The 13,044-nt window shown below is 41.9% G+C and overlaps 2 protein-coding genes across 3 annotated transcripts; one reads left to right on the top strand and one right to left on the bottom strand.

Moving 5' to 3' along the window:
* The first annotated feature begins 539 nt into the window (after window positions 1-539).
* On the top strand, window positions 540-6,099 carry LOC134862239 (transmembrane protein 198-like). Of its 2 annotated transcripts, none has more exons than XM_063880033.1 (5): window positions 540-687; window positions 2,647-2,931; window positions 3,382-3,960; window positions 4,214-4,341; window positions 5,072-6,035. In XM_063880033.1, exons 2-5 carry the CDS (start codon window positions 2,727-2,729, stop codon window positions 5,291-5,293), a joined length of 1,134 nt encoding a protein of 377 aa, XP_063736103.1. In that variant the 5' UTR covers window positions 540-687; window positions 2,647-2,726; the 3' UTR covers window positions 5,294-6,035. The 2 variants fall into 2 exon arrangements, with proteins under 2 accessions (XP_063736103.1, XP_063736094.1); XM_063880024.1 differs by lacking the exon at window positions 540-687 and adding an exon at window positions 1,601-1,694 and having other exon boundaries at window positions 5,072-6,099.
* On the bottom strand, window positions 5,310-12,222 carry LOC134862202 (matrix metalloproteinase-19-like). Its single transcript, XM_063879967.1, has 9 exons — window positions 12,086-12,222; window positions 10,542-10,630; window positions 10,330-10,460; window positions 9,454-9,666; window positions 7,997-8,242; window positions 7,419-7,514; window positions 6,896-7,060; window positions 6,535-6,662; window positions 5,310-6,209 (listed from the first exon to the last, which is right to left on the bottom strand). The coding sequence occupies exons 1-9, from the start codon at window positions 12,185-12,187 to the stop codon at window positions 5,979-5,981; spliced, it is 1,401 nt and encodes a 466-aa protein (XP_063736037.1). The 5' UTR covers window positions 12,188-12,222; the 3' UTR covers window positions 5,310-5,978.
* Window positions 12,223-13,044: the final 822 nt, after the last annotated feature.

Genomic DNA, 13,044 nt, shown 5'->3' with positions numbered 1-13,044 from the left:
GCAGTCCCACAGTGACGGGTCAGCTGATCATAACCTTATATTCTGTTGCTTTTATTTAAGTGTGAGCTTATGAAGGTGCACCCTTTACTTGAAGTTGTGTGTATTTATTTATGATTTTATTTACTTTATAAAGAGGTTTTTAAATGAAGTACAACTTAAGACTGACGTTAAAGTAATCGGGGTAAATGTATTGATTGTTTTATTATATAATGATGATTACAACAACATGATGAGGGCTGTGAATGACAGATACTATTAAAACTTAGAATTAAAATAAATAAAGAATGTTATAAACAGAAAATAAACTCAACATCCCAGAAAACATAATGTGAAGTATAGAATATATAAAATATTAACATCAGTCCCACATGTGCAGCCACAGTGCACAGCAGTAGAAGCTGCTGGTGGAAACAGAACTAAAGATGCTGCAGGAAGGAGAGTTAAAGGGATTTGAGGGGTTAAAACAGGGCCTTATATCCGTTTACCTCCAGCCAACTTAAAGCTTAATTAAAGGGGACGTGTTGAACACAAAGCTCTGACTGGATGATGCAGCTCCAGGTGCATCATGGGTAGTGGAGCAGCAGGTGGGCCTTGGACTTGGCAGCAAATGGTCTGAGAGGCGGACGGAGGAGCAACAATTCCTGCAGGAAAGAGCCTCTATTCCCCGGGAGACATGCCTCGCTGCAGGTGACCCGACAATCCTTATTTACTGTCTCTGAGCCTCTGTCTCTGTCTCTGAGTGTCTGTCTCTGAGTCTCTGTCTCTGAGTCTCTGTCTCTGAGCCTCTATCTCTGAGTGTCTGTCTCTGAGTCTCTGTCTCTGAGCCTCTGTCCCTGAGTGTCTGTCTCTGAGTCTCTGAGCCTCTGTCTCTGAGTGTCTGTCTCTGAGTCTCTGTCTCTGAGCCTCTGTCTCTGAGTGTCTGTCTCTGAGTGTCTGTCTCTGAGTCTCTGTCTCTGAGCCTCTATCTCTGAGTGTCTGTCTCTGAGTGTCTGTCTCTGAGCCTCTGTCTCTGAGTGTCTGTCTCTGAGCCTCTGTCTCTGAGTGTCTGTCTCTGAGTCTCTGTCTCTGAGTGTCTGTCTCTGAGTCTCTGTCTCTGAGTGTCTGTCTCTGAGTCTCTGTCTCTGAGCCTCTGTCTCTGAGTGTCTGTCTCTGAGTCTCTGTCTCTGAGTCTCTGTCTATGTCTCTGAGTCTCTGTCTCTGAGTCTCTGAGTGTCTGTCTCTGAGTCTCTGTCTCTGAGTCTATGTCTCTGAGTCTCTGTCTCTGAGTCTCTGTCTCTTGTTTGCACAGTTTGCAGATCGTTTTAGTCACTGCAGTAAGAAGTGCTTCAGTGAATGATCAGCAATGAGTGGAGTCAGAAAGTGTAAGTGTGTGTGTGTGTGTGTGTGTGTGTGTGTGTGTGTGTGTGTGTGTGTGTGTGTGTGTGTGTGTGTGTGTGTGTGTGTGTGTGTGTGTGTGTGTGTGTGTGTGTCAGCGTCAGAGAACAGAGAGGAGCTAAATCTCCTTTAAGCCCCTCTGCTGCAGATCTGCTGAGACGTTAAGCCTGCAGGTCAACACGTTCCTCCAGCCCTGTTTACTCACCCTCAGATATGTTTCCTACAGGACGCTCGGCTGTGGATGCAAAACGCACTAAATCATATCATACTCTTTCCCTTTTTCGGGGGGAAGTTGTTATTCTTTCCTCATCTTTCTAAAGGTTTTGGATTTTTAAATTATATTTATTTATCTACATTCATATTTTACCAGTTATACCTTTAAGAGGATTTGAATTGAGGTACTTGTTCTTATTTCAGAGGACATATTGAGCTGATGTTCAGGTTGATAGCATTTAGTATGCTTTAATGTTTTGGTACTTTATCACCTTTGTACTTTTCCTAGTTGATTTATAATTTCCAATTGAGTGTAAATAAGGCTTTTGTATTTATTGTTTAGCAGTCTGGTGTTTATATATGAAACATAAAATAATGATTTATGCAATATTCTCCTGAATTTGATGTAAATGTTCTTTTCCACCTGAAGCAATACATTGTTGCCCCTCTGCTCGGGTAGAATTGAAGATTAAAGAGGCGAAAGGGATTTCATGTAAACCAGAGACCATGCAGTAGGTTTTTCAGGAATCCAGAGACGGTGTGTAATAATGCTGATGTATAAATAAAGACTGAGCAGATTTTTGCAGGACTCTAACCTGAGAGTATTTCTACTCGGCCGTATTTGAAGTGTTACTTTAGTAGTAGTTCTTCCATCAGGTACTTTATTCAGCAGGTGTTTATAATAGGTTGTATTTTAGCTGTTGCTGTGATTGTGTTCGGAACTCAACCACATGCTGAGGACACTAAACTCTAGTGACTAAGGCACGATAAGCCATGAGCTCGGTTCCTCGTCTGCTTCCTGTTCTTTAACGAAACATCCAGGAAACAGAGGCCTTAAACTCAGAGGGGGACCCCAGCTTCATCCTCTGCTTCCCGCTGGAGACTGGCACAAGGGAAAGAGCCAAATCCTCCTCTGGCCTTTCTGTGAATATTTCTAAGGATTACCCCCCATGATGTTCCAAATATGAACTACTCTGAAGTTAGCAGGCTTTAAAGTAACAGAGTGTATTTATAATAACTATGTTTATTTGAAAGCTAACCACCCTCCTCTCTCTGCAGGTGCACAGCAGGAAGCAGATCAGTTCTTCCTTCAGGAGCTTCCTCTCTCCTCCTGCAGGACGTCCCCCTTTAACCCTCTGATGAACTCAGGGCGAACAGAAGATCATAATCATAATCCTCCAAAGATGGCCGCCTCCGCTGCCTGGCTGTATGTTCCTCAGGAGCCCGGGGCCCTCTTTACTGAGGGCCACATGTGTTTCCTGCAGGATAACATCCAGCAGGAAGTTCTACCCATAATCCTCTGCTCAGCCGGCATCTCTGCAGGACTCATCTACATGCTGCTCGGTATGTGTTCATGAACACACAAACACTGCAGTAAGGACTGGTACTCAATCAGTATCAGTACTAATAATAACAACCATATCTTCTCTTTAGTATTAATATAACACATTATTGTATGAATGTGGTAATAGTTGTAGGGAGAAAAGTCAGAAATCGGATGAAAAGTCAAATCTGAGAAAAAAGTAAATTCTGCGACAAAATTTCAGAAATCTGAGAAAAAACTCAGAAATCTGAATTCAGAGAAATTCTAAAAAAAAGTAAAATCTGAGAAAAAAATCAGAATCAAATATTTATACGAACAGAAGTGAAAGTAAAATGTAATAGAAATATTTCCTATAAGTATAAAGTAGGAAGGGCAACAAAAACATCTGTTAAAAATGCATCGGATTTGATATCTCAATATACTTGCTCAGATAAAGTGACAGAAATAAACCCATCTTTATTCCCCCTCAGGATACCGCTGCTTTAAGGCGGCCATGTTCCTCTGTGGCTTCCTGTTTGGCTCCGGGGCCGTCGCCCTCTTGCTGCTCCAGCTGGAGCCTTTGCAGGGGGCTGACCTCTGTCCGGGGACCAGGGTGGGGCTGGGGCTTGGGGTCGGGGTCCTCTGTGGGGTGATGACCCTCCTGGTGCCTCCTCTGGGGTTCCTGCTGAGCGGCCTGCAGCTGGGGGTCCTGCTTTCCCTGGGGCCCCTGCTGCTAGTGGCTCAGTTCCACAGCGTGGGGACGGCGTGGGGCCCCCTGAGCGTGGTGCTGGCTGCGGGCCTGGTCGTGGCCCCGCTGATGCTGCGCTGGCAGAAGCTGCTGTCCGTCATCTACACGTCGGTGCTCGGAGCCGTCGCCATGCTGCTGAGCCTGGACCTCATGCTGGGGGGGGCCACGCTGCTGGATCAGGTGTATGATCTGTTCAGTGGGGCCCCAGTTAAACCCCTCTGCTGGTTTAACTGGGTCATCGCTGGGCTGGGGCCGGTCCTGGCTCTGATAGGGGGGGCGGTGCAGTGGAGGTTCACAGCCAGAGGAGTTTCCCACAAAGAAGGTGAGTTCAGTTTGAAGGGGCCCCTGCTGATGTTCCAGTGTTTACAATCCTCCACACAATCCCTCTGGAGGGAACATAGGGATTTAGCCTCTGCAGACTGAACACCTATAGAACGCACTACAGGAGAGGGAGCACCACAGAGGAAGAACAGGGCCTCTTTAAGGCTCTGTTCTGTTCAGTTAATGCTCGCTCAAAGTTCTGCTCTCATTCTTACACTTCACTTTTTTTTTGTCTCCCCTTCGATGCTTTCCAGCTGCTTACAAAAAACCGAAGAAACACGTGAAGAAGCAAAAATACAGAGAGTTACGGAGGAGACCCCCACCCCACCGCCGCCGCCGCCCTCCTCCTCTGAAACGCTACGCTGGAGACGTCCTGGCACCGGTCAGTGTTTACATTCAGCTTCTCCTTCAGAGACAAAGTGTAGTAAAAGCAACGTCAGGAACTACAGCACGGTCACATGACTTCACGCCACCACCGCTAAGCTAAAGGTGGCTAATGTTGGGCTATAAAGGAACTACAGCACGGTCACATGACTTCACGCCACCACCGCTAAGCTAAAGGTGGCTAATGTTGGGCTATAAAGGAACTACAGCACGGTCACATGACCTTTACGTCTCCACCGCTAAGCTAAAGGAGGCTAATGTTGGGCTATAAAGGAACTACAGCAAGGTCACATGACTTCACGTCACCACCGCTAAGCTAAAGGAGGCTAATGTTGGGCTATAAAGGAACTACAGCACGGTCACATGACTTCACGTCACCACTGCTAAGCTAAAGGAGGCTAATGTTGGGCTATAAAGGAACTACAGCACGGTCACATGACTTCACGCCACCACCGCTAAGCTAAAGGTGGCTAACGTTGGGGATGATGTCAAGTCATCTCATTTAGACTCTTGTTAGCCACTGTTGTTTTTAAATCCACCAGTGGGGTATTTGCTGACGTGTTTTATGTCATACAACAGAACTTTAACATCTCTTCAGCTCGTGTTAACCACAGATCTTATTCCAGGCTTTAAAGTTGCAAACTGATCTCAGGGTTTAGGACTCATTCCTGCACCGCTCCACAATCTGATTGCATGACGATAATCCTCCTCCTGTGTTTCTGTCTCAGAGTTATCTGCAGAGTCTGCAGGAGCGCCAGCAGGGAACAGGCTCCTCTTCCACCTCCTCTTCCTCCAGCAGAAGCCTCGTCTCTGCAACACACACTCTGATCGACTTTGACTTTGAGACGGGATCCATGGTGTCTCTGACCTCCGCCACCACGCCGGTTTACAGCGTGGGAAGAAGCACGCCTTCAACTGTCTGCAACATGCACGAATATGTCATTTACTGAGAGTCAGACAGCTGTTTCCACTGAATCAACTTTAATTATCTCCTGCTGGGAGAACAGTTCCTCCCATCCTTGCAGGCTCTTCATGCACCCTTTATAGTCCTAACAACACATACGGTTTATAAAGCGCTTCCCCAGTTCTCAGACACGCTTTACATACAGTCAGAACAGAGCAACCAAACACAAGTCCTACTCTTAAGTGGGAGTCAAATGTTAGGGGGGGGGGGTGATGATTAGAGATTGAAAGCAACATTGAACAGGTGAGTTTGACAGCTTGAAGGATGCAAGAGTTGGTAGGATTTTTTTGTTTTTGAAGGAGCAGAGATATGGGGGAAAATAAAAATGATTTGACAGAAAGCTGGAGCTTGATTGTCCAGTTTTTGGAGTACTTTTATTCAATAAAGGCTGGAGGCTGTGGCTCAGTGGGCTGGTGTGCTGGTTCAGTCCCCGCTGCAGTCAGCATGTCGTTGTGTCCCTTGGAAAGACCCTTGAGTGGGGATTGCCCTCAGTGTATGTAAGTCGCTTTGGATAGAAAGCGTCTCACAAGAGACATTTAAAAACAAACAAGGGCCTCTTAAAATCCTATTTACAAAAGGACCCATCACAGCAACACCCCCCCTCCTCCCAATTCAATGCTCTACTTCCTCCCTCAGGGACCCAGATATCTCTCTGTGTGATATAGTGAGCTTCAGTCGTCACACTGCAGCCAGTCCGCCGCGATGCTCTGAGGTTTCTCTACGTGTTTCTGCAGCTTCACACTCCAGAGCTGCGAGCCTTTGAACAGGTAGATGTTCCCGTATGAGGAGGAGAGGGTGGCGTCAGGGCCGCCAGGGGCCCCGGGGAACAGCTGTGATAACGGCCGGGGGTACGAGGAGAAGTCTGTGGTGCTGACTTCATCCCACTGCCAGTATCCAGAGCCCTGGAATCACACATCGATACTGGAGAGTTAAAGAGGCAACTAGGGCTGCAAATAACCACCATCTCTGTCTATAATAATTATAATAGTAATTATATTCATTCTAAATATATTATCTTTGAAGAGAATGATACCAATATAAAATATAATGCTAATAAATTCAATGATAATATTCTGCAATCATTTTAGTAATCCTTAAAGTATAATAATGATGGAACACAAAAAGACCTATTTCTTATTCATAGGAGAAAAGAAACTGGAGTCTGATCATTTCTGTAACTCATTTTAGTAATATGCATGTACTGTATATCTTTGGTTTGGCCCTCACTTTGATGAAGACGAGCTTCTTGCTCTTGCTGAGGTAGAACGCAGCGTCGATGTTAGCCGGGATGTTGGACAGCTTTCTGGGGAAACCGTGGTCCAGTTTGAAGCCCGAGTATCTCCAGACTCTGTCCTCTGTGGAACAGCAAGAATAAATCACTTAAACGCTTCAATGATTTATGTAAATATATAAGATCAGGAAAAATAATGATGAGCAGTAAAATATTATTATATATTGTGAATATTATCTGATTAAATGATTATCATAATGTTATTTATATGAACTTAAGAAATTACATTTAAAAAGTGCAGTCAAATAATAACTGTGAGATAACATGAGGGCATAAAGAGTCATTGAATAAATGCACCTTTCAGGAAGTAGGTCTTCCCGGTCCTCTGCGAGGTCACGGCGGCGTTCAGCCCCCCCGGCAGCTCCCTCCACAGGGAGGAGGTCGGGACAGGGGGGCTGTGGCCGGAGCCGGAGACCGTCCACACAAACCCCCCGCTGAACACAAAGGTCTTCTGCTGGGGACCTGCAGCGACACAGCGGGGATATTACTGAGGCATTTAGAGAAACATCAGAACTTTAGTCAAAATAAAAATGTGCAATAAAAGAGAAAATGTAATAGAATTATTAATACAGACATCAGATGCTAATGTAGAAACATGCAGGAAAAGATACAATTTAAAAAATCTCTAATTAATTATAAATACAAACGTAGAAGTGGAGTTCAAATGAAGTTCAAAGAAACGCAATAAAAGATCAAATGTAATTCAAATGTTATCATAAATGTAAAAAGTGAATACTAATAACATCAATGGAGATAGATCATATAAAATAAGAGCAAACAAAACCAGAGCAGAGGGTATGTGTTATTAAAGTGTCTGTACCCAACATCACTGCATCCACAGGGGCCCCACAGGGGTCCGGAGCGGCTCCCGTTACTGCAGGACTCCTTTTGGGGGGAGGTGGCTTCTCCGGCTTTCCTTGAAATAAAAATAAGAACCACATTTTATTAACTGTACATGAAAAGTAGATACACACACAGCCTGACACCGTTCAGAGAGAAGAGGGGAAATAAAGAAATGTTCATTTAGAAAATCATCAATTAAACAACGTAGAAATACAAAAATGAAACGTAAAGATAAATATGAAATCAAATGAAAACTGAATTGAAGAAAATGTTAATAAAAGTAATATTTTATCTTAAATTAAATTAAATTAAGAAAATGAAAACAGCTTAATAGGACATTTTAATATATGTATTTTAAATACACAAAGACGTGAAAAAATAAGAGGTTATATTTAAGATTGAAACTGCATCAAATGAAATATGAAAGAATATTCTAAATTAAAATATGAAGAAAATGAGAAACGAGGACATTTTAAATGAGTACAAATGAAAGCTGTATCAAAGAAAATTCAAATACAAACATTTCAAAAACCTCTTATTATTTAGTGACCTCACCGTACAGAGCCTGGATGCCCTGGATGTCGTCGGGGTGCAGTTTGAAGTCGGACCGGTACCCGTTGTAGACCGGGCCCATCAGAGCGCTGTAGTGCTGGGAGTGACCCAGACCCAGAGCGTGGCCGATCTCATGGGCGGCCACGATCCTCAGGTTGGACCCCGAGCTCTTGCCCTCCGTCCAAACCTCGTCGCTGTCGAAGTGAACCAGCCCCGACTCGGGGGCGTCGGCGTGGGCCAGGACGTGACCTGGGAATAACAGAGGAGTTTGGGTCTCTGTGCTCTCTCCTTCCTGTCAGTGTGTGTGTTGTCTGGGTCAGTGTGTGTGTTGTTTGGGTCAGTGTGTGTGTGTGTTGTTTGGGTCAGTGTGTGTGTTGTCTGGGTCAGTGTGTGTGTTGTTTGGGTCAGTGTGTGTGTTGTCTGGGTCAGTGTGTGTGTTGTCTGGGTCAGTGTGTGTGTGTTGTTTGGGTCAGTGTGTGTGTTGTTTGGGTCAGTGTGTGTGTCGTTTGGGTCAGTGTGTGTGTGTGTTGTTTGGGTCAGTGTGTGTGTGTGTTGTCTGGGTCAGTGTGTGTGTTGTCTGGGTCAGTGTGTGTGTTGTTTGGGTCAGTGTGTGTGTTGTCTGGGTCAGTGTGTGTGTTGTTTGGGTCAGTGTGTGTGTTGTTTGGGTCAGTGTGTGTGTGTGTTGTTTGGGTCAGTGTGTGTGTGTTGTTTGGGTCAGTGTGTATGTGTGTGTTGTTTGGGTCAGTGTGTGTGTTGTTTGGGTCAGTGTGTTGTTTGGGTCAGTGTGTGTGTTGTTTGGGTCAGTGTGTGTGTGTGTGTGTTGTTTGGGTCAGTGTGTGTGTTGTTTGGGTCAGTGTGTGTGTTGTTTGGGTCAGTGTGTGTGTGTGTTGTTTGGGTCAGTGTGTGTGTGTGTTGTTTGGGTCAGTGTGTGTGTTGTTTGGGTCAGTGTGTGTGTTGTTTGGGTCAGTGTGTGTGTTGTTTGGGTCAGTGTGTGTGTGTGTTGTTTGGGTCAGTGTGTGTGTTGTTTGGGTCAGTGTGTGTGTGTGTTGTTTGGGTCAGTGTGTGTGTTGTTTGGGTCAGTGTGTGTGTGTGTGTTGTTTGGGTCAGTGTGTGTATGTTGTTTGGGTCAGTGTGTGTGTTGTCTGGGTCAGTGTGTGTGTTGTTTGGGTCAGTGTGTGTGTTGTTTGGGTCAGTGTGTGTGTTGTTTGGGTCAGTGTGTGTGTGTTATTGTTCTGTCTCCGTTTGGTTCTCTTTATAGTGAATGTGTGTCTTTTAGTCCTGTTCTGTCTCTTGGTGGTCATTGTATGTCTCCTTGTAGTCTGACTCGTCTCTCTGAAGTCCTTCTGAATATGTGTGTCCTGGTTATGAGGCGTTTTGTGGAGGACAAAGCAGCCGCTTCCCAAGGCTCTGATTCCATTACACAAGTAACAATACCATTGAATTCAGACGGGCTGCGGTACCTCTCCCATCGAAGGGCACCGGGCAGCTCTTGTCTTTCCGGTGGAAGGAGATCTTGATGTCGGCGCGTCCTCTCTGCAGCTCTCTGAACCTCAGCGGGGAAACCGCGCTCCAGTACCTGAACGCCGTCTGGATGGCCAGGCGAGTCTTCCCCTGTCCGAGGTCCGGGGTGAAGTTATAGATCCGGTACGTCAGCATCTTCTTACGCCAGTGACCTGCAAACAGGAGACACCAAGGGACTCTGTGCACACAGCTACGCTCATGTGGACACGTATGGTACGTCTCGCTTTGTCCATGAGATGAGAGGTCCATTCAAACTGTCTCACATCAGACAGGATGAATACACCAAAACACCCACTTTATTAAAGGAGTAGAAGGAGTAAAAGGAGTAGAAGGAGTAGTAGAAGTAGAAGGAGTAGAAGGAGTAGTAGAAGTAGAAGGAGTAGAAGGAGTAGAAGGAGTAGTAGAAGTAGAAGGAGTAGAAGGAGTAAAAGGAGTAGAAGGAGTAGTAGAACTAGAAGGAGTAGAAGGAGTAGTAGAAGTAGAAGGAGTTGAAGGAGTAGAAGGAGTAGTAGAAGTAGAATGAGTAGAAGGAGTAGTAGGAGTAGAAGGAGTAGTAGAAGTAGAAGGAGTAGAAGGAGTAGAAGGAGTAGAAGGAGTAGAAGGAGTAGTAGGAGTAGAAGGAGTAGTAGAAGTAGAAGGAGTAGAAGGAGCAGAAGGAGTAGTAGAAGTAGAAGGAGTAGAAGGAGCAGAGGGAGCAGAAGGAGCGTAACATGAATATGCTCAGGTAAAGCCCCACATGTTCACCTCTCCTTTGCTGCAGGTCATAGTAGTGTAATTCTGCTTTTGATTGGGAGTGAGTGAGACGCGTGAGTTACCCAGGACTCTGTATCGGTGGAACCTGTCGCTGAAGGAGTCTTCCTCTCCACAGCGAGCTCTACTCATCATCCTCACCGTCGCTGCGTCCACTCGCCCTGAGACCTGCAGCTCCGTTGCTTTCTGAAACTCTCTGAGAGGAAGACGTCGTTTGGTTTGACCGAACAAACGTGGAAATATGAAGCCAACATTAGGATGTCTGAAGTAAAGTCACCTGAGGGCGGCCTTTAACTCCTGAGGCGCAGGGGTTGGGCCTTCCCTGTCCAGCGGGGGGTGCAGGTAGCCATACTTCTTTAAATACGCCTGAAGAGAGACAACCCGTTAAGAAGTAAACTAGAGGAAGAAGGATTTGGGTCAATTACTTCTATGGGAGTGCACTATAAAAACATTTCCTTTTTTTAAATGTATGAAAGAAGATAATTAGAAAAGAAAGAGCATTATTTACCCAACATGTAAAACATTTAAAAAAGGTAAAAGAAATATAATAATAATAATGATGATAATAATAATAATATAAAATATAATAATATAAAATATAATAATAATAATAATAATAATAATATAAAATATAATAATATAAAATATAATAATAATAATATAATTATAATAATATAAAATATAATAATATAAAATATAATAATAATAATAATAAAATAATAATAATATAAAATATAATAATAATATAAATATAAAATATAATAATAATAATAATATAATAATAGTAATAATAATATAAAAATATAAAATATAATAATAATAATAATATAATAATAATAATAATAATATAAAATATAATAATAATAATATAATAATATAATAATATAAAATATAATAATATAAAATAATAATAATATAAAATATAATAATAATAATAATAATATAAAATATAATAATATAAAATATAATAATATAAAATATAATAATATAAAATAATAATAATATAAAATATAATAATATAAAATATAAAATAATAATAATATAAAATATAATAATATAAAATAATAATAATATAAAATATAATAATAATAATAATAATATAAAATATAATAATATAAAATAATAATAATATAAAATATAATAATAATATAAAATATAATAATATAAAATAATAATAATATAAAATATAATAATAATAATATAAAATATAATAATATAAAATAATAATAATAATATAAAATAATAATAATATACAATATAATAATAATAATATAAAATATAATAATATAATATAATAATAATATAAAATATAAAATACAATAATAATAAAATATGGTACATATTACAATTTATTGTTTATTTTATTTGTTAATGTTAAGTAGTATTAAATGATCATATATTAATGAAATATTATAAATAATTAATATTATTATGTTTGGCTTAGGGAATTGCTAAAGTATATTTATTATATTATTAAGTCTTGTATACAATTGTAATAATAATAATACAATTACAGAAAGAAAACAGCAGTAGTTATTTATCATTAAATTAATAAAGCTAAACATTTTCTTTCATTGTTGCGCAATATTTGTGTATGGTATAGCTGGATGGATAGGGAATTCTTAGTATTTATTCTAAATAACTGTATTTATTGTACAAAACTCTAGTGCAACAGTTTGATAAAGAAACCTGCATATATGAAATGTTAATCTTGTCTAAATTGTCTTTAGAAACAACTCCCTGTTAAAAGAAGCTCTTGAATTCGCAGATTATTTGCAGCTGTATTTACATCTCATTAAATTCCCTTTCCTGTTTCCTCACCACAGCTCCTGTGACTTCCTCTGCTCTCAGTCCAGCAGAAGCAGCTGTCGTCAGCACAGCCAGAAGCCCCGTCAGCTCCAGCAGGTACTCCATGTTTCCCATCACTGATTAATAATGATAATGGTAAACCAGTCCAGTCTCTGAGCCTCGTCCTCCGGAGTGGTTCAGTTTAGAGATGGAGTTTTTATAGTGTCTGCGCCAAGACCACATCACAAACCTTTAAGAGGAATGTGATGTGTGCAAAACAGAAAACCAAACACATATTTCACACAGCGTCACGCCTCCGGACACCAGCACATAAACCCAGTACAGAGCTTCAGAACCACATCCGAATCATTGTGTTTACGTCAAAGGAAGTCTCTGCACAGCGCCTGTGAGGGGGGCACTATGAACCAGTAATGTGAGAGGGTGGGAGACAACCAGATATCCACTCTGCAGGAACACCATTTCCCAAAGTTAAAGACGTGATTCGTTTATGATTTGTGACACGTGGTTTCAGACCCCTGAGGAAAACAACTCACCACCATTCCTCCGGGAAACATCAGATAATTACAATGTTCACAAAATAGGGAAAAACAATCCCCCCCCCCCCCCCCCCACGTTTAACCATCGCTGCAAATCCTGCAGAGACAGAACGCCTCCTTCCCACTCCGATAAAACTCAGACAGAGAAAGCAGACACTTTCTAAATCAACCGCAGGTTCAAATTAACCCCGGATTCATCCGAAATTCAAAGAGTCCTCTCCTGCTGATGTTCAGGTGTATATCAGTATGTAGAGTCTCTACTTTAAAGAGTCCTCTCCTGCTGATGTTCAGGTGTATATCAGTATGTAGTGTCTCTACTTTAAAGAGTCCTCTCCTGCTGATGTTCAGGTGTATATCAGTATGTAGTGTCTCTACTTTAAAGAGTCCTCTCCTGCTGATGTTCAGGTGTATATCAGTATGTAGAGTCTCTACTTT

This window comes from Eleginops maclovinus, chromosome 1 (genome assembly GCF_036324505.1).
Source record: "Eleginops maclovinus isolate JMC-PN-2008 ecotype Puerto Natales chromosome 1, JC_Emac_rtc_rv5, whole genome shotgun sequence".
NCBI lineage: Eukaryota > Metazoa > Chordata > Actinopteri > Perciformes > Eleginopidae > Eleginops > Eleginops maclovinus.
The sequence above is the reverse complement of the archived record's forward strand: the minus strand, read 5'-3'. Positions and strand labels throughout refer to the sequence as shown.